Source organism: Pipra filicauda, unplaced genomic scaffold (assembly GCF_003945595.2).
Source record: "Pipra filicauda isolate LSUMZ 115617 unplaced genomic scaffold, ASM394559v2 scaffold32_size4067784_pilon, whole genome shotgun sequence".
NCBI lineage: Eukaryota > Metazoa > Chordata > Aves > Passeriformes > Pipridae > Pipra > Pipra filicauda.
Window position 1 is genome coordinate 3419960 of NW_024104454.1, and position 24147 is coordinate 3444106.

The window sequence follows — 24147 nt, forward strand, 5'->3', positions numbered from 1 at the left end:
ACTTAACAAATCTTGAAGATGGATGGGGGAAAAATTGCTATATCCCTTCATTTGTAAAACTATGCTCCGTTTAAAACTCAAGCCCATTTCTAAAAAGTGAGATTAGAAGAATTCAGGATCAATTGCTCATTTAGGATAAACCAAAAAATGGACCTTATTTCAGCCACTTTATTATCCACTGGGTATCTGGCCCACAGAAACCTTTCAGGTTGGGTACATGGGCATTCATGTGATTAAACCATTGTTCCAGTGTGAAGTCTTCTTTAAGCATGTCTTCTCCTTCTGTCATAATAGACATTATGCCCCATCTATGGCTTTGCCCCATCTATGGCTTTGCCTGAAGTCTGTCCTCCACCAAAGACCAGGGCAGTTGCGGGACAGGAATAGTAATTTTTTTTCCTTTGAGGAAAAATCTTATTGATTTCATAAGTAAATTATTTTTCTTCTGGAGAACCTACAATGATTCTAGGATACTTGGTTTATGGGCAGTGCACAGGAATGGGAGTCAAATGTATGATACCACTTCATCATCAAATGAGTCTGTAACTTACTGTAGGGTTATCTCCATGTGCATGAGCATGAGAAGACTGAGAATAAAGAAGAGATGAAAATCTTGAGTGATGGCCAAACTAATCATATTTTGTAAAACTAGGGGACTTGCACTGTTGACTCAGTCATTGAGAATGACTATGTGTCATTCTCAAATATGCATTTCAAGCTTTTGAGTTTCTAAACATAGATTTTCAAAAATATCCCAACATTAACAGAGAGATCCCTGACAAACAATATCTCCTAATATGTAACACCATCAGTTCTTCATTCATGTTCCTTCCATATAAATGCTAAAGAAAAATTGTGATTAATTTTAAACAGGTTTATTATAAAAAAATATGTCATAAGTGAAAACTAGAGATGGAAAAATGGAAATTGTTGTAAGGAGAGAAAAAAATTAAAAGAATTATGTGAAGCAACAAGGAAGTAGTTGAGGGAAAAAAATACTAGCATCAAAGGGTGGAAATGGAATGAACCTCAGAGAAAACATTTTCTTAATGTGGGTCTGAATACCCCTTTCATTTTATGTGTTCTCTGTTAGAAAGATGATGAGCACAGCTGAATGTCTCACTGCCAGAGAAGATAAAAAGTATAACTCCAAGATATATAATATATGTTATGATACAATATACAAAAATGTGATTAAAATAGTTAGATATAACAAAATATATGTTATTATTGTATATTTGAGACTGCTTACCATCCCACCCCACCCAACAATCACTCTGTAGCGCAGCCAAGTCCAGCATTTGAGTTCATCTTAATTTCCCATCACTCTGCAGTATCTCAAGCACCCCTTCTGCTCTGCCATGGAATACAGAGCCAGCCTTTCCAAGAAGGTACACAACTCCTCTCACACCCATCTTCATTCGTGCCTACTTTTCTTCCGACAACTGTCATGCATACAACAATGTATAAATGCTATTTATTTATCAATATTTGCTATAGAACGCAATCACAGTTCAATAACGTGTTGTTGAGGAAAAAAAAGCAAGAAAAGGAGATAACAAGGCAGATCGATCTACATAAACACTTCGGGGGAGGAGTAAAACACAGTTAAATGAGATGTTCCTCTTTATTCCTTTCAGACCAAGTTGTAAAAGTTTGCCATGGTAGTGGCAATAAAGATGATTATAGTTTTAAAATCTGCATTCAGATGTAATACTGTCTGGAAGATGCTGGAGGACAAGAGATTGACATCTCTTAATAGCCACCAGGCTGTATTAAAAATATTTTTTCTCTCATGTTATATTTTGTTCCCACTACTAAGATTAGCATATTCTTTTGAGATTACTCTGGGTAAATGTGATGGTCACCAGCACAAGAAGGGTCAGGATGTGGTTAAAGCTGTCTTGGATCTGACAGAAGCCACAAGCTTCTACACCCTCAGACCCCATCACAGCCTGCAAGAATGACATGGATCCACCTGTGGACAGGTAAAGGCACCGGACCTCTGTTCAAAGAGGGGGAGAAAGGTGACTGATGCTGTCACTGCTGCCACTTGCTGAAACACTCTGAGAGTAGAAGAAAAACAAAAGGAAGGTAAATGATTGATGCTGCTGTACATCCCTGCTGTGTGTGGTCTGCCTGCATGTACTCTGGAAACAGATTAGGGCTTCGAATGCCTCCAACAGCACCCTTCATCCTGCTGGGAAGGATATTTAAGAGAGGTCCAGCACTTTGCTTAGCTCGGCCTCAGATTGACATAAGAGAAATCCTCTTCCATTTTAAGCGCCTGTGAAACTTCCAGGATGATAAAGCACCTAGAGATATGAGGAGAAGGCACTGCTACAGCCTTATAACTTTTGCCACACTTTATATTTGGTCCTTTGAGCCTAATGTACATGTGCTGCCTCCACTGACACTACTTACAGGTACTTCTATAGGCCAGAATTAGATAGCATTTTTCTCTGCAGGAAAAGATGAAAGTCGGCAAATCACAGGAAAGCAGTCTCTTTCCCGTACCAGGAACTCAGCATGCAACAGGCACTTCTCGAGCACCTTTCATCGTATTTGTATAGGAGAGACAAAAACAGGGGCGCTGGAGGAAGGCAGCGATAAGGGAAAGAAGGAGGAGGAGTGTGAAGAAAAGTCCGGGGGGGGGGGGAAGGAAAGCTGCAAAAGGTAAAGGCCATGGCACATTCCTGAGCAGACGAACGCACCCTGTACCAGGGCCCCGGGTCGGGACTGGGGCCGGGCGGATAAAACCAGCTGATGGTGAGCTGTCCCTCGAGAGCGCGGTGCCTTTGGGCGTCATCCGGGGCCGCTCCCCGCTCGAAGCGGCCGCCGCGCGGGGGCGCGCAGGGGTTCCGGGCCCTGCAGTTCCACCGCCCGCCATGCGGGGGCGCCGCGCCGGCGGCGTGGCGCGGCCGCTCTGGGCCCGCCGTCTCGCTGGTGCTGACGGCGCGGCCCGAGCGGGAGCGGCGGCCGGAGCGGCGGCGGCGGCGTTAGTGGCGGGCTCGGTGTCACGGCGGTTCTGCCCCTTCCCCGCCGCGCCATGCCCACCGTGGAGGAGCTCTACCGCAACTACGGCATCCTGGCGGACGCCACCGAGACGGCGGGCCAGGTGCGGCGTGGCTGCGGCCTGCAAGGCCTCGCTAGGCCTCGGGCTTGCGTAGCGCCGCCGCGGGGAGGTCCGGGCCGAGACGGGGTGGGCAGGGGCGGGCCAGGGTGCCGCCGGAGGGACTGCGAGACGCCCACACGGCCGGCAAGCCCGCGGGGCTGTGCGCGGGGTGGGTTTGCTCACGACCCGCGGCGGCGCGGGGCGGGTGGAGCTGAACATCGCGCCTGCGGATCCGCAAGGACGGCGCCAGCTCCCGGTGCTTCTGAAGCATTCGCGTCGTGTCGGCGGCTCTCCTTTTAAGTGTGGCGTCGCGGGTATTAACTAGTTCTTACCTAGTCAGGCGGGGAGTTTCGCCTGGCGAAGTTAGGTCTTCAAAAGAAGACAGCGGTAGCTATGCAGATCTGATCCAGCGCAAGTGCAGATCCGGAAAGCCTCTGGCAGGCTGTCTTGCTAAGAGGCTTGTTGTGGAGTCTACTGTGAAGTCTATCATGATTCGATAACCGCCTGTAGCCCTTTTTTTTTTTCTTCCTTAAGGCAAGAATGAAAGATCGACCCTCACGGCTGAAGATTTTATTTGCTGTAAAATCTTGGCAAGGCCTGCCATTTGTTTATACAATTACAAAATTATTCAAAAAAAGAGGATGACTTTGTACATTACCAATATAAAATATTATGGCTAGTTAGCACTAATTTTTGGAGTTTCATTAGGCCCTTATTTTACTAAATGTCCACCTGAAAAAGCAGCAGGTACTTTTTTTCCGTGTGTTTTTCTTTTTTTTTTTTTGTCATAACGTCCACAGGTAGGAAAGTAGCCTTGCACATATCTAGCCATGGATTTTAAACTAGATGCTACTATACATAGTGACTTGAAAAGTTCTTTGAGAGAACAAATCATATGGTGGTTGTTTGGGGGAGGGTGAAGGTTTTTTCAGTTTAGTTCAAAAACGTTCACTTTGCTTGTGTAATTAAGCCCTAGTGAAACAAAATATCCTCGTAGACAGTCCAACAAAAACATAACGTCAGAACCAAAACCAAAGTGCAAATAAAATGTTGGGAACTACAGGGAGAGATGCAGAGTAAAATGTGCTGTTACCATGCTGTTTTACAAGTACGTGGTCCATCATCTTTTTGGCTATTGTGAGTAGCTTTTGTGAGGTAGGAGTGGCCATGTTAAGTAGACAAACTCCAGCATTGTTAAGAAATGCAACCTTTGACAGGGGAGCAGATATGTAAGAATCTCCGAGGGTAAGTACAGAATGATGATCCCTAAAGCATTCTCCCAGCTTTGCCCCTTTCCAGTTTGTGGGCTTCCAGAGCCAGAGACAGCATCTCTGTAATGAGTGTAGCTTGCTAGATTGTTCTTCAGTGAACTTTTCTGATTCTTTGTTTAGCGGATTATATTTCTGGCCTATCAATGTGTGGTAAAATGTTCCATTACTTCATGAACCTTTGTGAAGGAGTTACTTCCTCTGAACTTGTCATTTGATAATCTTATTTGATGTCTCCAATTTTTGCATTCTGAGAAGCCATAAGTAATTGTTCCTCATTCATCAATTTTATGCCACTTACTGCTTTATTATCTCTTCAACAACCATATGAACGTGAAATCTCACTACAAAAAGTCACAGCCAAAGAAATGTTGAACATGAGCATGGGGACCACCAGAAGTATTAAGAGGAGTTGTTTAAAAGACTGGGAAGTATTGAGCTTGTAAAAGAGCGATTCAGTTGAGAAAGGGGCTTAGGTATGATGAGTCCACTTTATGAGTAGAATGAAGGTGAAAAGTTGAAAAAAAACTATTAGGAAGCAGTCTCAGAGAGGAAGATGAACATTTCTCAATAACACGTGAAACTTGTCACAGGGCATTTTAGGGTATGAATTGATACAGGAACTAACCTAGAGAAGTTAAAGGATGATAGGGCAATTGACAGTTACTAAAAAGGAAGGTCTGGACATTCTCCAGCATAGACTTTCCTGTGTTACAGACTGGGAGGAAATGTGCAAAACTGAAGGATCGTGCTGCTTCTGTAGTTGCCCGTGGTTTTTCTTGGCTCTGGGAAATTTAATGTAAATAAAGCAAAGAAAATGTCCTGTGCTGTCAATGTTGCCATTCAAAGTAGGATAAACTGTCTAAAGCATTCTGTTCACAACCATGAGGAAAATTAGATGATTCTGATTTCTGCTGGTATGCTAATAATGCTGACTACTGTTTCACAAACACATAACTGACCACAACAAAGACTTCAATTATTTTAAAGTTTCAGTCCTGCAGGCACAAAATCGGAAACACTTATGTGATTCTAGTTGGAGCAGCTAGAGGATGTTCTACTGTTGCTGAAGTGTTTATTTCTGTGCTTCAGCCAGGGGTTTCTGGGGTATTTTTTGTATCTATTTTCTGTTAACAGTTCTTTCAAGCACTGTGTTTCATCTCAGATTAAGTTAACTAGTTGAATAGGTGTGAATAGCAATTGTTCATTAACAATCATTTGTGATCCGTTTCAGCAGCACAATTGTTGGGAAAGATAACCTCTACTTAAGAGACAAAAAGCGAGGAGACAAAAGGCATAAACTCCTTGAAAAACTGCCCAAGTTCAGTTGATCATATAATTTCTTGCACTAATCTAATCACAGGTGGTGTGTAAGAGCTGTCAGCCTTAAGGCCAGCAGCTGGAACAGTGAGCACTTGAATAGACAGGAGCCGGAATAACAGTAAAAGCCAGGCAACAGAGGCAAATTTTATGAAATTGGCACAGTTATATCAGTCTGAGAGAACAATCTATTCCTTTGTAAGAAGCTTGTATAATATAGTTCACTTAAATAGTTGCAGAGATTGGGAGAGAAAAAGTCTTCTGTTGTCTTGAGAATAACCCAAGATTTTTCCATTTATATACTCTGGTTTTCCTCTTTCAGCATAAGGATGCATACCAAGTGATCTTGGATGGTGTGAAAGGAGGTGCCAAGGAGAAGAGACTTGCAGCTCAGTTTATTCCTAAATTCTTCAAGCATTTTCCTGAGCTAGCTGACTCAGCTATCAATGCCCAGTTGGACCTCTGCGAGGATGAAGATGTTTCTGTAAGAATAATAACCTTGTAGCAAGTTGATACATTGAATTTATATTTTGCTATTATTTTCTCCTTTTTTTAGCGGGCTGTGTCTTTAGGGAGAGGAGAGTTGGTCTTTTGACAACTAAACATAGTTGTATTCCTGCAGTTAAAGAATTCACTTTGGAATGATGCATCACTTTTCATTTGTCTTTTTCGCTCCCATCATTGATCAAAGGAATAGCTCTGTAGAAAGAAATTTACAGATTATTTGAATAGCATTTACATGTTTCCCTATCAAAAAGCACTCAGTGGCAATTGGTTCTGATAAATCCTGCTGGGAGGCAAGAAAATCTTGTTTGCACCTGAAAACCATGGGGATGTGATTCTGACTATTATTCTTGCAGAAGTTTGAGATGCTTCATACTGCTTCTGTGATATTGGTAGAAGCTGTACCTTTGAAGATCTTTGTTTATCCGGTCTTAAACAATTTGGAGAGATCATTCAAGGATTTTTGTCAGTGATGGGAACTGTAAACCGTAGAGTTTATTCCTGCCATATGCACAACTGTGGAACTATCCTTGCTGTTAGCAAATAAAACTCTGTAATAACACACATTCCATGCTTTATTTTGTTGATCATATGAATAATTTTGTGAACAAAGGTACTGTTTGAATTTGATTTTTCTCCAGAGCTGCTTATGTCTAAGAAAAATGTATGACTGTCTTCATAAATATGTCAAAATAGTTGTTTGGGGTTTTTTATGTAATTCCTGACATTTTAAAATTTTTGTATTTCTACTATACTGACAATTTTGGCAGATTCGGCGACAAGCAATCAAGGAATTGCCTCAGTTTGCCACTGGAGATAATCTTCCTCGGGTGGCAGACATACTGACCCAGCTTCTACAATCAGGTAGGAGACAATCTCCTCGTGGCACACCTAAAAATATATGCCATTTTGGTTCTGTAAAACATTGATTCATAATTTATCCCAGGGCCATTCATGTCCTTCTTCTGTTCTTTTTTGCCCACTAATTGCTGTGCAGTTAGGCTGCTGCTTCTGCTGAAAGGCCACTAATCATCCTAATCTAAACTCAAAATCTTTCTTTTAAATAAAACAATTTTTTTTATTCAAGCTCTCTGAAAGCATCTATAGAAAAAGGCAAAGCACAGGGGGAACCTTACAGTTATGGACTGCAGCAAATTGCCTTCTGAGAAAAGAGTTGTTGGATTTCTAATCCAGGTTCTGGAACTTGAAAAATCCTAAAGGCGTTTTCTTTCATAGAGTGCATTTTTGGTGCAAAATCAATATTTCTAGAGTGCAAAATCAGATTTTAATACACTTTTAATCCCATTAGTTATAGAGTGCTAAATTTAGGTGTTTAAACTTCTATTAAAAATGCCTGGTTAAGTCTCTAGGATTCTCAGAAGATAAATTTTGGGTTGGTTTGGGTTTTTTGAGACTTAGGCATTTCTCCATTTAGTTCAAGAGGAAAATTGTTTCTACACCTAGAAGAGTTAAAAAAGAAATTACTTTATTTGACATTAATTTAGTGAAGGTCAGCTTGTTAATACATTTGTTCCTTAAAATAAGTCAATATATTGATTACTAACTTCCTTTCAGGTTTTCAGTCCTATTAAGTTTATAGTGTTAAAGTTTTGGCAGGGAGGCTAAGGTGGCAAATAGCTTTGTGTTTTGCTTCCATCTTTCATAATCATGACTCTCAGCTTCCTCAGTCTAGTAGCTGTTAAAAATACAGGTTATGTTGTTTATCACTAAATGCTGAGGACGGAATACTTAATGTGTAATTACACATCAGTGATTTTTATTTTTCTGCTCTTACCTTTTCAAGTATATGCATATCAGATTTTTTTCTCTCTCCAGATGATTCTGCAGAATTCAATTTGGTGAACAATGCTTTGCTCAGTATATTTAAGATGGATGCTAAAGGTAAAGGACACATTTTTCTGTGTATGTCTTTTATTAATACTTCCCAGTCTCTAGTAGGATGAGAACAGGACTCAATTTTTTATCTTAGTACAATGCAAAACTGAGACACACACGTAACTGTTTGGTTTTGCAAACAATACTGAACTTAATAATCATGGATCTGAATTATACAGACCAGTAAAAGAGTGAGGATTCTGTCAAGATACAGGTAAATTGTGTTTTTTCTGAAAAGTTAATATAGCAGTTATTTCAAAATGTGTCATGGAGTCTTAAAGGAGTGAACTTCTTTCTTCTGCATAGAATGTTGAGCTCATAACTTTTAAAATAATTCTCATTACCTGATTTATTCTCCATTCAGGAACTTTGGGAGGCTTATTCAGTCAAATTCTTCAGGGAGAGGATATTGTGAGAGAGAGAGCCATTAAGTTCCTCTCTACAAAACTGAAAACATTGCCTGAGGAGGTGATGACAAAGGAGGTGGAAGAGTTCATATTGACTGAATCAAAGAAGGTGACTGTCTTATTTCAGTACAAACTTAAGTATTATGAAACCATCCGTTATCATTAGTGTTGCTTTGGAGTTCATTTAAACCACATGTATAGCTGAGCATTGTAAAAATGTGATCTTGTACTTACACTATTCTGTTACACTCTGAAATTTGCAACAATTTTTTGTGAGAATGTTAAAACCATGCTAGGCTCTTCTCATTCTGTAAGAGCAACTTTTATTAGAATCACAGAATCATTCAAATTGCAAAGGGTCCTTAGGAGACTGATCAGCTCAGTGAATCATGCTCAGCTGAATTCTGCTCAGCTGAATTCAGATCAGACTTCTAGGTGCTTTTTCCAGTTAGGTTTTGAAAATCTCTAAGGAAGGAAAGTTCCTATACTCTCTGGGCAACCAGCTTTAATGTTTAATTGTCCTCTAGACAATTTATTTTTTTCCCTTTATCCAATTGGAACCTTCCATTTTAGTTTTGTATCATTGTCTCATTCTCACCGTGTTCACCTCAGCAAAGAACCTGACTCCTATGTTTGGTGACTTGCTCTGAAGTATTAAAGTTTGCCACACCCACATACAGCTCTCACTTTAGACTGGAAAAGCCCAGTTGCTTTAGGTTCTCCTTACAGGTCATGTGCTCTAGATACTGATTGCTTTGTTGGTTTGACTTGTAGGTTTGCAAATTACCACCATAGAACTGTGTTTTCTGTTTTTCTGCTAAGGTTCTGGAAGATGTGACAGGCGAGGAATTTAATCTGTTCATGAAAATATTGTCTGGATTAAAAAGCTTACAGACAGTAAGTGGGAGGCAACAGCTAGTGGAGCTGGTAGCCGAACAAGCTGACCTGGAACAAACATTCAATCCATCTGATCCAGATTGTGTGGACAGACTTCAGCAGTGTACTCGGCAGGCAGTGCCACTCTTCTCAGTATGTATTTGTTTGCTTTGCATGAGGAGTATTGTGGAAAGTTAATGGCTATGATTTGTCTTTGGTGTTCTGAACGATTATGTTAGAATGACCACATATCAGTACTTCTCCACCTTCAACTTCTGCTGTATTCAAATGCTGGAAAACATCCTTAAGGCCTCCAAATACAAAGATATTTTTGTGTTACTCTCTTCTTTTTTCAAATTTAGGATGTTACACTGAATTATGACAAGATTCTCACATTAGGTTGTATGAGTTTATTTCAAGTTTAGTGCCAGGCAATTGCAGCACTTAAAAGCCTATTCTTGGGTTGCAAGCAGTCTTTTCAGCTGCTGTTGCAGACAGCCTCAGTTTAAGCTATATGCAGGGGGGTCCGTGTTTTAGGAGTTAGAGGGAAGTTTAATAAAGCTTTAAAGCATAGCTGTGTGGTAGGCATTTAAAAGGGTGGCAGAGAGATGGGGGAAAAATATTTAGGTCATTCAAACTCAGAGTAGCATGAATAATATGCAGTGGTTTGTTTGGGTTTTTTTCAGAAAAATGTTCATTCCACAAAATTTGTTACTTACTTCTGTGAGCATGTTCTGCCAAACCTCAGTTCTTTGACTACTTCAGTGGAGGGTCTCGATATCCAGTTAGAGGTAAGCCAAAGCTAAAATGTCTTTCAGGATCAATAAATAATAAAAAATCAGCACATTAGATGAAGACATCTGTTTTTAAAATTGAAAACTCCTTTCTTGAATAGTTTTCATTTCGTGGCTTATAGAAAAAGTAGCTACACTAGGAAAAAAGTTTGCACTATTGAGGCATGACTGAGCATTGCCTTTTAAAGCATGTGTCATTTGTCCTGTGCTTTTGAGGCAAGGTACAATAAGTAGATTGGTGTAATCATTTTTATATTACTATCAATTTTTTTAAGCACATAGCATTTACCAAAATGATGGTTGCACAGCTCATGCTAATTTAATCTCCTAAGGGAGTGGCTCAATGTCTGTAATTTTGCTTACATTAATCAGTGCTACAGCTTCAGTTAGATCTCTGTGGCGCTCACTGAAGGTGAGCTGTGCTGCAGGTGTGGGAGATGAAGGTTTGTTTACTTGTTAACTTATGCTTGTTGGGATTAGACACAAACCTGTATTTCTGTTTGAGGACATGAAAAACAGATTAGGCATGTTCTTCCTTTTATTCCTTCCTGATGTTTGGGAGGGGTTTAATTATAATAGCTGACCTCTACTGTACCAGCTGTAGTGATGTGATAATTGATTTTGGGTTGAAAGTTAAGCCTATGTACTTTTCAGTTAGCAAACAAAAACCCTGCTCTTCTTACATGTAGGTTTTAAAGCTTCTTGCTGAAATGAGCTCTTTTTGTGGCGATATGGAAAAGCTTGAATCAAATTTGAAGAAGCTGTTTGACAAACTACTGGTAAGACTAATTCGTTTCTTATTCATGTAAAACACTTTAAAAAATTAAGTTTTCATCGAAACAGTTATTTTTATGTATTCATCTCTTTATCCTTTTTCTAAAGTGGCTGTTTCAGAGGTAGCTCTATCCATAGTAGAAGGTCAAACATCATTTTGCAATTTAAAGCCTTTGTAGATACACGGAGCTGTTACCTGAATAATGTTTTTAATCCAGTAGATTTATGTGGATTTCTTCTTTTTAAGTTTTGTAATCATGAGAGACTCATGTTGATCTCAGTAAAGACTGTATCTGCACTGACAGTTTTAAGCAAGTTCAGCACTATTTCAAAAGCATTGGTGCAGTACATTGTTGCTTCCTGTGGTAGCAGTGCCACGGTAGTATTTCCGCTGAGTCTGAGGTATCAAGTCACATAAGTGTAGGCAAACCACCTGCACTAGGACTTCATTCAGCAGTTCATCACATTGGTATAGAGATGGGGGATTCTTCTTAAATTATCGGCATAAATACACCATCCAGTTCAAACACTGCAAAAGAGCTGTCAGACTGTATAAATGTGTCTCATGCATTTGTTTTTCCTTTCTGTTCTTTAGGAGTATATGCCTCTTCCTCCAGAGGAAGCAGAGAATGGGGAAAATGCTGGCAATGAAGAGCCCAAGTTGCAATTCAGTCATGTGGAGTGTTTATTGTATAGTTTCCATCAGCTGGGTCGTAAGCTTCCAGACTTCCTCACAGCCAAGCTGAATGCAGAGAAATTGAAAGACTTTAAAATCAGGTAATCATTTAGAGGCAACTGTTAGCGTTCTGTTAGAAAGTGTGTTAGAAGATGTTAGTGGAGTTCCCCGGGACTCAGTACTGGGACCTGCCCTGTTTAACATCTTTCCAGTGATTTGGCAGAGGAGTTTGACTGCATCCTCAGTAAGTTCATGGGCGACACTACCTTGGGGGGAATGTTGATCTGCTGGAGGATAGGCAGGCTCTGCAGAGGGATCTGGACAGACTGGATTGATGAGCTGAGAACAACTGCATGGGATTCAGTAAGGCAAAGTGCCAGGTCCTGCACTTGGGTCACAGCAACCCCAGGCAATGCTGGGGGAGGAGTGGCCTGAAAGCTGCTCAGCAGAAAGGGACTTGGGGGTGCTGGCTGACAGCAGCCGAACGTGAGCCAGCAGTGTGCCCAGGTGGCCAAGGAGACCAATGGCATCTTGGGCTGTAACAAGAATAGTGTGGCCAGCAGGATTTGCAAAGTCCACCTGTACTCAGTACTGGTGAGGCCACACCTTGAGTACTCTGTTCAGTTTTGGGCTCCTCTCTTCATAAAGGACATGGAGGTGCTGGAGCATGTCCAGAGAAGGACAACAAAGCTGATAAAGGGTCTGAAGCAGAAGTTGTAAGAGGAGCAGCTTAAGGAGCTGGGGGTGTTTTGTCTGGAGACAAGGCTCGGGGGGAACCTCATTGCCACCCTAACTACCTGAAAGGAGGTTGTAGTGAGGTGGGGGTCAGTCTCTCCTGGCATGCCTCAAATGAAAGGGCGAGAGGAAATGGACTTATGTTGCACCAGGAGAGGTTCAGATTAGATATTAGAAAAAAAAAAAAGGGTGATCAGGCACTGGAATAAGTTGCCCAGAGAGGTGGTGGAGTCACTGTCTCTAGAAGTGTTCAAGAGGTGTCTCAATGTGGCACTTGGATATATGGTTTAGGAGTGATTACAGTGGTGCTGGGTTGACGGTTGGACTACATGATCGTCAAGGTCTCTTCCAACCTTGATGATTCTGTGACTATGAAAGTGTGAATTATTATTGTCTGGATGCTAAAGAAGCACAGATCAGATTGATGGATGACTTATTTTGAGCATTTTTCCTAAAGTGAAAAAAAAAACAAAATTACAGTTTCCCTTTGCTTATGCTTTTATTTTTATGGGACTACGTAAATTTTACTAACAGATTGCTTTTAATTTTTTAGGCTACAATATTTCGCTCGAGGGTTGCAGGTTTATATTCGGCAGCTTCGTCTGGCACTTCAAGGAAAAACAGGAGAAGCCTTGAAAACAGAGGAGGTAAGTATTGTTTAGGAATTCTGATTTTTCTAATTGAACCTACTGAAATAACGATTGGCACATATTGATAGGCTGCAGTCAGTTGTAAGTATGCAAATAGATTAAGGGAATAATACTGCTAGCATTATTGCAAATGCATCTTACTTGATGCTGCATTTTGCCAGCAAAGATGCTCTTTTAGTTTCTACTGCTAACTACTCTCTACATCCACTTATATAATTGGTTTAATTGTGCTCCGTGCTTTGTTTTGAAGGGGAAATTTTCATATGTTGTGCGAAAAAACACCAGTGAGAAGTATACTGGAATATTAAAAGCAACTAGTTAGTGTAAAACTGCAAGAAGCCTAAGAGTAGTTGTGATGAAAACTCAGAAGTGTCTACACCTTTCACTGTTACTATTGCTATAACAATTCACTAGGAAGAGCAGCCAGTTTAATGTAACATCATCAAATGCAGTTGGCATAAAACTACTAGAATAGGTGTTCAGTGATGTTTTGGTTTTTTTACAGAACAAGATTAAAGTGGTTGCCTTGAAAATAACCAATAACATTAATGTTTTAATCAAGGTAAGTCCTCATATCATGAAGGAGTAAATTCTCACAGCAGAGTAACCTATGCAGCAGAAAGGAATAGATTTGAATGAAGTTGTATTGTGTTACTTTGTGTATTGTGTTAGTTGGTGTTAGCTAGCTCAGAGTTGCCATGCTTTACTGTTTCTGAAGAGAGGTGGATCTTGCTGACTATGCAAGCAACTTAGCTTTTGCTGCTACTGCTGCTCTTGGTCCTTTTTTGCAGCACTGGTTGCCCCCAGAAGAGACCACCTTGCTTTAGGGGTCTCTGGATTCTGGCTGAGCCTTTTTTCTTGTAATTTCCCTTTCCTGCAGTGGCATTGAGGGGTAAGGAATAGTTTAAACAGGTGCAAGGATATGTAAAGGAGGGAGGAGGCAAAGCAGGTACTATACAAAACTTTTGTCTCCAAAGAGTCTAGAAGAGATGGGCTGCAGAAAGAGACTTCTGTCTGGAGCCCATGAAACCATTCTGATTTCTTCTAACCACCTTTTCCTCTATTTCTTCACTCTCACACAATAAACCAAAAACTTTGCCCATGGTATTGCAAAGCCTATCTTGTACCATCATAGGGATATTGTAGGGATATCAGGTGTCTCCCTGCAGGAGCCATTGGAGTTCGTTTTAACATGCTTGGTGTTCATAGTGTCACGTGAAAAGGGGAAGAAATGCAGGTGTAGGTGTAGGGCAAGGTAAAATTAGTATCTATAAAGCAAAGTAGCAAAGTACAATTAGGAAATAAGCTATCTATGGGGTAAAGGTGAAAGAGGGTAATCTGTAAGGTATAAAGCAAGGTCAAGGTAAAGAAAGCAGAGTAAATGGTTGCTCAGCCCTACAGTGTCCAAAGGAGTGGAAGGAGACAGGGCAGCTCTTTAGTTACCCCCGCAGAGATGATGGAACTGCTCCCCGATTTTGCTCATGTCCGATCTCTTTTTATAATTATTTTTCTTAGGCAGTTTGAGTGACAATAGTCAATACTAATTTTGGGGGTGCTAGACAGATGACATAGGCCTAAGGGTTGGCTTCCTGTGTTCCAGTAGGATGTTGCAAAGAAAGGCCATGCTATTTCCATAACACTCCATCCTTTGTTGATCCTATCAGTCTGTTGCTGGGAAGTCTCCCCATTTTGTTGAGGACTTTCAGGAAGCCATCGGGGTCTCTTAGTCCCTCTTTGTGTAACCCACTGTCATCTGACAATGGGTTTCTGGGAATGCCCTCTCCAGGTGCTGAGGTGTTTCCTGTAACCGATCAGGACGGTCATCATGGCCTTCAATTGGTCTATCACACTACACATTGGGAGGGAGAGAAGGCTTGTGCTTTCTCTATAGATGCCCCATTCCTTGAAACATTTAAGGTTGGATTGGATGGGGGCCTGAGCAACCTGATCTAGTTGAAGATGTCCCTGCTTATTGCAGGGTGGTTGAACTAGATGGTATTTAAAGGCCCCTTCCAACCCAAACTATTACATGATTCTATATTTGGTCAGTACAAGACACTATTTTGTTAATTCAAATCGTATTTGAATTTCCTAGTAAGGCAGTAAGCACATGCCTTCTCCCTCTGCCATGGGACTTCAAAAAGGATTTAAAATTGTTGGAAATTAATGGTTAGCTACTTAACTGAGACTACAGAATAAAGTTTTGAAGTGCAATCAACATGAATTTAACTGCAAACTGTCCAATTTTGCCTTCATAGGATCTCTTCCACATTCCTCCTTCTTACAAAAGTACAATTACTCTGTCCTGGAAACCAGTACAGAAGGCAGATGCAAGGTAAGAGTTCTTAATTTAAAAAAAAAGTGGTGTTTGTTTTGTAAACAGTAAAAATTAACTTCCAAACTGTGTATATTATATATACACAGCACATGAGATGAAAGTTTCACATCTTGTGGCTGTGGAAACATTATCTTAGTCTTGCTTAGAGATACAATAGACTGAATCAACTGGAGACTAGCCTACTTCCTCTTCTGAGATATTATTATTCAGGGCATCTTCATTAGCTGCTGCTGGCTTCCAGTGGTTAATCCTTGCGGCTAAACTACTATTCCTGTACTTGTCACCACAAGGGTGTAATTACATGTTTTTGTTTTCTTCTGTCAGTCAAAAAAGAGCAAGTGAAGATACAACCTCAAGTTCACCCCCAAAGAAAGCTTCAGCAGGACCAAAAAGGGATGCCAGGCAAATATATAATCCTCCTAGTGGAAAATACAGCAGTAATCTGGGTAGTTTTTCTTACGGTAAGTTAGGCAGTTTGGAAAAACTTTGTCTAGTGACAGTTGTATCTCAGGGTGGGGGGAACAAATACCACATTCTTGGAAGATCGAATTGTACTGTCACAAATTTTTGTGTGTGGCGGTCTTTTCCTAGCTGTTGACCTATTGCAGTGTTTGAGTGTTACCAGCCTATAAACAATGTCATTTGCAAGTTACTTTTAGTAGTGTTTTAATACCTAGAGTTAGTAATTGAACTGTTGTGTTCTCTATTATGACACACAGCACTTGCACCAATTTCCCATTGGACAGGCCAGTTGCTGCAAGTGGCAGAGCTGGGTCACCTCCTGTCATACGACTGGACTTGTGCTGCATTCCTATTACAGCCACTGCTGATGTTGCAGACCTGATCCAGAAGTTCTGCGAATTGCCAGGTTCCCTGTGCATCCACAGTTATGTCCTAATGCTCCCAGTCACACTGATTCTGTCTCTCTGCGAGTTGTATTTTTGGGTGAAGCACAAGAGCAGTTGCAGACTGGATGAGTAGGCCCAGCAATGGCAGCAGCCCATTCCTGTCTTCCTTGTAGGTCCATTGATCCTCCTTCTGGCAATTAAAGAGACTGGTATGACAAATTATCACCCTCGCTCATAGGTTGAAAAACTGATACAAAGCACTGTCAGATATATAAAACTAATACCTCCAGATACTGCTATTCCGTTTTAATCTGTATTCAGCATAAAACCTGCATGAAAAGTTTCAACTCTTATTTCAGAGCAAAGAGGTGGTTTCCGGGGTGGACGAGGAAGAGGCTGGGGAGGACGTGGCAATCGTAGCCGAGGAAGAATCTACTGAGAAGACTGCTAAATCTTCCGTGCCCCTGAAGGGCTGAAGTGAGAGTGCTACTCAGCAAGTGTTTGCTTGGAGCATTGTTTTCTTCAAGGACTGCCTTCCACTAAGACTGAATTAAATGTTCTTTATACCTTTGTATGTATGATCTACTTTTCTAACGGACTACAACTTGTCCATAGTGAAACTACAGCTGTATTTTTGGATGCTTACAGTCAGCAGTTTTGGGTTCTTAATTTTGAAGTGTCTTCAGGATTCAAAATTGGAAAAGAGCATAGATGTTTCATCAAAAGCTGCATCTTGACAGTTTGTATATTAACCTAAAAGTCAGCTACTGCGTAACTGAAACTATATAATTGAGTTTATGTATTAAGTAACGGACAGGAAAGGCATGACAACAGAGATACGTGTCAGATTAGCTTAGCAGCTGAAGTAATCCTTTCCTCATTTGTAACTGTATTTTGCAATATGTGGAGAAGAGTACCATTGTTAAATTTGCTTTGATTTGCATTTTTAATTAAATTGAATGAGATACATGCTGGTTTTTTAAAGTTTGCAATGTGGCTAGAAATCTGTTTTGCTTGTAGCATGATGCAGTCCTCTTACTTAGAGATGTGGAGAAAGTGGCGTTTTTTGGTTTGCACATCTTACTCTTCTCCGTGCATTGTAATACAAAAGTGATGTTTTGCAAATTAATTTTTAATGTTTAATATGAATATGTGCTTATAGTTATGCTGTGAAAGCTCAGTAAATGAACAGCAAAAAAACAAAACAATAAACGACTAGAATTATTCCAGGAATGGGTAAAGACTGATGCAGTGATTAAGCTTCATAGGCTGGAGCTGGACCATAGCAGTACCTGGCTCTTTTCTGTGTTTTGCAGATTTCTGGATTAGTTGGCACTGGAGGGTGGGGGTTGGTTGATTGGGGGTTTTTCTTGTTTGGTGATTTTATTTTTTTTGTGTGTGTGTGTTAATTTTTTGTTTGGGGTTTTTTTGTTTGGTTGTTTTTTTAACCAATAGTTGCATTTAAAAATATATAAATAAAATTGTATTTTGGGTAACACTGAAAAATTCCAGCTATGTAGTTCAATTCAGGTGGAAGAGTTAAAAATTCCATGCTATTTTTTTCCATAGGAACTTGGGATTCTTATTTACTGGTGTACACCCAGAAAATACAAAGTAAAAGCACAAAGCTTTTTTTTTTTTTAATTCTAACCACTCAAATTTTTTAATTCTCAGGTCATTCAACATTGTAAAGAAATTAGGATATAGTAAAAAGAAGTTTGGACAGAGGAAAAGAATTTTAATTAAGTGTTCCAGGACGTGTTGGTGTAAAATACCTTAGGCTTTAGAAGAATAAATAATACTTCTTATCCTGCCTTTTTTTTTTTCTGTTCAGGCACTTGATATCTACAGAAGGTGATGTCTCCCCACTCTGGTTCTATTTGTATTTGCTTGTGAATCTGACTCAGGTGTTTTCATTAACACTGATATTTATCACTACAGTCAGATGGCCAAAATACCAAATTGTCAAAGTGAGAGACATTGTTGATGCTAAATTAGAAGTCTGGTTTTGCTTAACTCTGGAACACTAGGCAGCAAACTTTGGACATTCCAGGACATGTGAGCTGACTGTATTTCTGATTACCTGCCAGCTGCTCAAATTTGCTTTGTCACAAAAACCATAAAACTTGGCAAAAAGCTTTCAAGGACAAATTTGTGAGACCAAAATGTCACTCTGAAAATAGGCACTAGATGTGTAATAAGCTTCCATTGGAGGAAAAAAGGAGGAAAAAAAAAGACATTTTGCACTTGTGGCTATAATTGGTGTTTTGAGGGGATTTAAAAATGTAATCTCAAAGCCTAAACATAGCTTGTATTTAGACTAGTAGCTAGGTGCTAGCAGCTTATTTTCTCACTGAATTTTGAGTGAGTTTTCTTTACATGAGTCCTGTATTTCAGAAGTGATGTGCAAAGTTCTTGTGGCCTCAGTAGTTAGATTATTTTTCCCCAGTTTCACATCTAATTTTAATGCAGTGAGTTCTTGTGGAAACACCTTTTTACCATCTTGTTGAATTGTAAATGTTCCCTTACAGCTTTGGAATAAATTCATTTTGTAATTTTGTTCGGCTCATTGTTTCACAGTTACTCTGCAACATTTTGTGTTGGCTTAGTAAAAGGGTTCTGTGGTACCTTTTGGTCGTAGTTCCCTTACTCCTTAGATTGCTATAGATGTCTAAAGCTTTTTGCCATTAAGGAATATATTGGAGCAAGACTGTGTTAGCTGTTTCAACTTTTAAGTAATTCACCTTTACATGCAAAGTTTTGCCTAGGAATTTAAATATTCAGCAAAAGCTGCATGTCATACATCCTATTTGGAACCGGGTGAAAAGGAGTCAGTCATTGTCTTATGCAACCTCCTAGATGCTGACAGTGTGATACAATTCGTTGGTATCTTATGATAGAGGAAGACTGACTTGGAGTGGCAGCCTGGGTTTTTTTTGTGGAATCTGTAATATGCCTGATGTGTAAACTCTGGCAGTGGTAAGGAACTATCATACTTGTGCGGATATTTTCTCTAGGCTGACAGAAACTGAATCCCTTGCATTGGTTTAACCGCTGACACCATCTGGAAACTTGTTTCCACTTAATGGGTTTTGAGTTACCGCTGAATTTTACTGTTTAACAGGCTCCAGGAAGTTTGGTGTCCCCAAGAAGCAGGACTGGTAGGTAACACAGACCTTTCGGTCAAACAGAACAAAATTTGAATGTGGCAGCTTTTAGATCTCACTCAGGACTGGGAAACAGGCTCTCACCCCTGGGTTGGTATTTACTCTTAACTGCAATGGGAAAGGAAAAGTTCAGATGTTTCTGTGTAACTGAAAAGCATTAGAAGGGAAAAGGAGCGATGTGTCTTTCAGAACTCCCTTCACCCAGCTCCTCGGGGGCTGTGGATAAAAACCTGTGGATAGCTGCAGGTACGGTTCGGTTTGCGATGGGCATACAGTCGTTTCCTCAAGCTGCCGTGGCGAATGTCCGAGTGTGCACTAGACAGAAATTACATCCTTTAAATTACAGCGTTCAGCGCGGCGCCACACGCCGCTTGTTGGCACTTAACGCCGGCCTGGAGATCCGGGCGGCGGCTCCGCCGTTACCCGCGGCTGCCACAGCTCCGGGAAGGCCCCGCTGGTCAGACCCGGCTCCCCGCGAGGGAGAAGTCGCTTCGCGGAGCCCCTGCCGCGCCTCCTCTCCTGTGCCTCCGCCCAGGGGCTGCGCCGGTGCTGCCGTGGAGTCAGGAGAGCGCTCGGGCCGGGGCTCCTGGCGCGGCCTGAAAGGACGCCCCGCGGCCACCCCGGGCCCGGCCGCACCGCCCCGCAGCGCGAGGCACCGCCCGCTCCCAAAATGGCGGTGGCGGCCGTTCCGGTTCCGGAGGGTGCGAGCAGGCCGGGATTGGGGAAGATGGCGGCGGCTGGGGCGTCCGGGCGGGGTGGGCTGGGGCGGGCGTGGGTCTTCTCCGGCTGGGCCCTGGGTCTGTGCTCGCTGCTGGCCTCGGGGACTCGGCCCGCCGCTGCTACCACCCACTGGGTGGTCACCGAGGATGGGAAGATCCAGCAGCAGGTGAGCGGCCCGGGGGGCGCGGGGCGCTGCCCACCCGCTGCGGAGGCACGGAGAGCCCCTGCCCGTGTCACCGCTCACCCGCAGCCCCGGCCTGCCCCGAGCGGTGCGGCGCAGGGGGACGATGGCCCTCGGCCTGGAACGAAGCCCTGCCTGTCCCGCAGCCGCTGCAGCAGCCGGGAGACAGTGCTGGACGCTCCCGGCGGCCCGGCACGGGGTCTCCCGCGGCAAGCCGGCGTCGCTCGCGAAACAGGGCTTGAATCCGCCGGAGCCGTGGGGGGAGGCGGCGGGGAGGGGCGGCCGCTGAGTCCAGGCGAGCCGGGGATGGATTTCAGCTGGAATCGTGTTTGGAGCAGCGGTGTTTCGTGCTTAGAGGCCGTCTCCCGGAGCTCCTCCGGCACGAGGCGGGTCCCGCTTCGGTGGCGAAAGCGGCGGGACCGCGACCCCAGCCCACAGCCGTGACCCCCCGCGGGGCCGGGAGCGCTCCCGGCGCGGCCCCGGCCCCAGGCACTCCCGGGCTTCTCGCCGCTGCCGGCGCAGCCCCAGGTATCAGTGAGTCTGCGATTTTTCACATCCCGCCGCTCCCGACCCGGCCGCATTCCCTTCCTGCTGAAAGTGGGAAAGAAACGGTGGCGTGTGTGCTCGGTGCAGAAGCACACGCGCGCCCTGTTATGCGGTAGTCTTGTGGGTTTAGCCAAAATGTCTTATTTTGATAGCGGGCTGCGCCTCACGTTCACTAAGCGGCTTGAAAGAGTCGATAAGCGTTTCATGTTTGGGCTTTTTCTTAGTTGCTTGGCTCCCTCTTTGTTGGAAGGGGAACAGCAGCAGAAATTCACTTTCATGTCAGATCTGATCGGTTTCCCTCTGGAGCGGAAGAGTTAGTAGCTGTAGCAGGCAGTGTGGCCTTCCCCCCGTGAAAAAGTGTGGAGAATTGAGCGTCCAGTAATATCACCTTCCTTGGTGAGGATTTTTAGTTGAGTCTCCTAACAAAATGCATTATGGTACTCGGACAGGTGGAACAGACTTTCTCTGCAGGAAGCTTTTGCTGTGTTTATGATTCCGGGGCACTTCGGCCATCTGTGTAGATTGAGGCATTCACACGCCCTAGTTAATCATAAATTAATGAATGACAACACTCCAGTACTCTCTCATCTCCTTTCCCCACTTAATGCAGTGGGGGAGTGGTGCGAGTATGTGATAATGGCCTGGAAGCATCTGTATGTGTGTACTGATTGTATGTCATAAAATTTGGGTCAGGTGTTGATTTTGATTATTGCATGAAAAGCAGCTGTGGCTTGAAAAAAATATAATTAGATAAAATGGCTTGGAAATCTGATTAGCTAAATTCAGTACTGATTTTAAGAAATGGCATTTTATGGTGTCAGCTAACTGATGGTACAGGTAGGAGCTTTCACTGTACCATTGCCATGCAGTAGGCTTTTCTGTTACAGATCCAAATGCTTTTTAAGCGCGAGCATTCCCATGTTCCCTGTATAAAGTTTTCAAGGCCTGTTGTTGACGTGATAAAACAATATCTGTGGAATAATTTCTCTTACCTGCATGGTCAAAATTAATCCACCCATTTCAAGCAAGGAAACTTGAATTATAAATATGGTATTACTTGGAATATCAGGAGCTGGCTTCTTCAGTAGCTGGAACGTAGTGCAGCTGGAACATAATGCTGCTACGTGTCCAGTGAGTTTTTTGCAATAAGATGTGTTTTGTCATCTATTAATTTCATCTCCCTGGCTCTTATACTTAAATTTGTGAATAAGAAAATTAGACTTAAATTTGTGGTTATTGCCATTGCCAGCCCTACGTGGTACATTTGAGTTTCATTTTTTCCACTTAGTTGTGTTTTGGGGAATGAGAGGACAAGTTTTACAGTGAACCTGAATGTTGTTTTAAATGCCAAAATATAGTAGTGGTTCAATAGTTAGCAACAAAAATGGCAGATAATCTCCACTGTCCAGCAATAGGAAAGAATTGTCATTGTCCCACTCTACACTACTGTACGCTCGTGCAGTCATACCTTGAGTTCTGGGTACTGTTTTGGGTGCCTCAGTGTAAGGTCATCAAACTATTAGACTGTGTCTGGAGGAAGGCAGCCAATAAGGTGGAATGTCTCAAAGGTAAGACTTAGGAGAAGCAGCTGAGGTCATTTGGCTTGTTCAGCTTAGAGAAGTCTAGGGAGACCTCATCACAGCCTAAAACTTCCTTAAGGGTGGCAGTGCATGAGGAGGTGCTGATCTCCTCTCTCTGACGATCAGTGAGAGAACACGAGGAAACGGAATGAAGCTGTGCCACGGGAAGTTCATACTGGACTTTAGGAAAAGGTTCTTCACAGAGAGGGTGGTCAGTCATTGGAACAGGCTCCCCAGGGAAGTGGTCATGGCACAAAACCTGCCAGAGTTGAAGCGGCATCTGGGCAGCACTGGAAGGATTCATAATTGATTTAACAGTTCATTGGTAGAACCTCAGTATTCCAAAATATGTGAGCTATCCTTCTCCTAATACCAAGACTTTATTAACAAGACACAAACCTAAAACATCCCTGCAGAGTATCCCTTTGCTTTAATTTTTCAGAATATTCTTAATTAATTTGTTATTTATCGTGAGAACTCATTGGTCTGTTCCCACTTGAGATACTCTAGGATTCACTGGCAATGGGAGCCTCTGCATGTTACGTGCTCCAGGGCCCTCACCACCTCGAATGGGCTTTGCTGGCCTTGAAACCAAGGACAGAAAGCTAAAGTACCTCCCTCCACATGGGTGCCTGGTGGAGGGGGATAATTGCACCCCTCGCCCTGTTGGCTCCAGCCTTGCTGCTGCAGCCCTGGATGCAGTTGGCTGCCTCAGCTGCAAGGGCACACTGCTGGCTCACCACCAGCTTTTTCCCCACTAGAACCTAAACACTATTTCTGGAAAGCTGTTTTCCATTCAGCCCCAGCCTTTCCTGCTGCATGGGGCTATATCACCCTGTGAGTTTGTTCTTGATGTTGTTGACTTCATAAGGTAGGTCCTTGTCAACCCATTTCTCCATCCCTTTCTCCTTCCACCATGCAGCCCCTCCTTCCACCATGGCCACCCCACATTTGCAGAGGACACCAAGCTTGTTGAGGTTCCTTTTATTTGGTGTCATTAGCAAAGAGGGTTTTTTCACTGTCACTAGTGAAAGCCTGTCTCAGTAAAGACTGGTATTGATCCCCAAAGGATGGTGCTGGTGGTCAGCCGCTGTTGGACTTTGCACTGCTGATCACAGTGCTTCCAGCACAGCAGTCTCTGACTGCAACTGGCTACTGGTAGCGAAGAGTGGTGGTATTAATTATTCAGTTTTGGAAATACTGGCATTCTCAAAGTCTGAAACACATTTTTAAAGATTGTCAACTTTTTACAGAGGTACAGGCTTAGTTTTCACTTGGACTCCCACAGTTTATCTGAACGAAGCCTGTATAATTAAGAGGTAGGAAAAACTTAATGGATTGTAAGACCCAGGCATTCCCACTGCTAAAGGAGCCACTAGCTATGGATATGCAGATAAACACAAGTGATAACTGACTTCCTTGTAGCTTCTGGTTTACTCTACTGTGAGTTTTGTTCTCTGTGTTACCAAAGTGCACTATGGATGAGGAGCTGAAAGGAGGAGTTACAGATCCTGACCTATATACAATATATAATATCTGGAATATGTTTGAGGGAAGAAGGGTGAGAATATTTTATGTTATTGACCTAAAATCTCTCTCAGGTGTTTTTCCTTATAGTACAGCAAGGGTGCAGGCATTTAGTGTGAGATTACATTCAAGTGAGATTGACTTTTTTGTGACATAAGATCTCTTGCAGTACCTGGGCTGAGACTTGAGTTCCTGGTGTTACAACAACCTGGCAGCAGTAGCAAA

General features: G+C 42.4%; 2 protein-coding genes across 5 annotated transcripts in view; both read left to right on the forward strand.

The window, feature by feature from the left end:
- Nucleotides 1-2917: 2917 nt before the first annotated feature.
- API5 (apoptosis inhibitor 5) lies at nt 2918-18760 on the forward strand. Of its 2 annotated transcripts, none has more exons than XM_027732640.2 (14): nt 2918-3118; nt 6026-6187; nt 6978-7071; nt 8044-8109; nt 8468-8619; nt 9333-9539; nt 10073-10177; nt 10870-10959; nt 11550-11731; nt 12919-13012; nt 13521-13577; nt 15274-15350; nt 15678-15814; nt 16561-18760. In XM_027732640.2, the coding sequence occupies exons 1-14, from the start codon at nt 3050-3052 to the stop codon at nt 16638-16640; spliced, it is 1572 nt and encodes a 523-aa protein (XP_027588441.1). In that variant the 5' UTR covers nt 2918-3049; the 3' UTR covers nt 16641-18760. The 2 variants fall into 2 exon arrangements, with proteins under 2 accessions (XP_027588441.1, XP_039239865.1); XM_039383931.1 differs by lacking the exon at nt 16561-18760 and adding an exon at nt 16077-16503.
- A 1079-nt stretch (nt 18761-19839) lies between these two features.
- Nucleotides 19840-24147, forward strand: part of TTC17 (tetratricopeptide repeat domain 17) — a 55271-nt gene continuing 50963 nt past the window's right edge. Inside the window, exon 1 of one of the 3 annotated variants that reach the window (XM_027719434.2) lies at nt 19840-20254. In XM_027719434.2, the coding sequence (XP_027575235.2) occupies nt 20039-20254 (216 nt within the window). In that variant the 5' untranslated portion in view covers nt 19840-20038. Of the gene's footprint in view, nt 20255-20574; nt 20798-24147 lie in introns of those variants that run through there. The other 2 variants (XM_027719433.2, XM_027719435.2) reach the window with 2 other exon arrangements.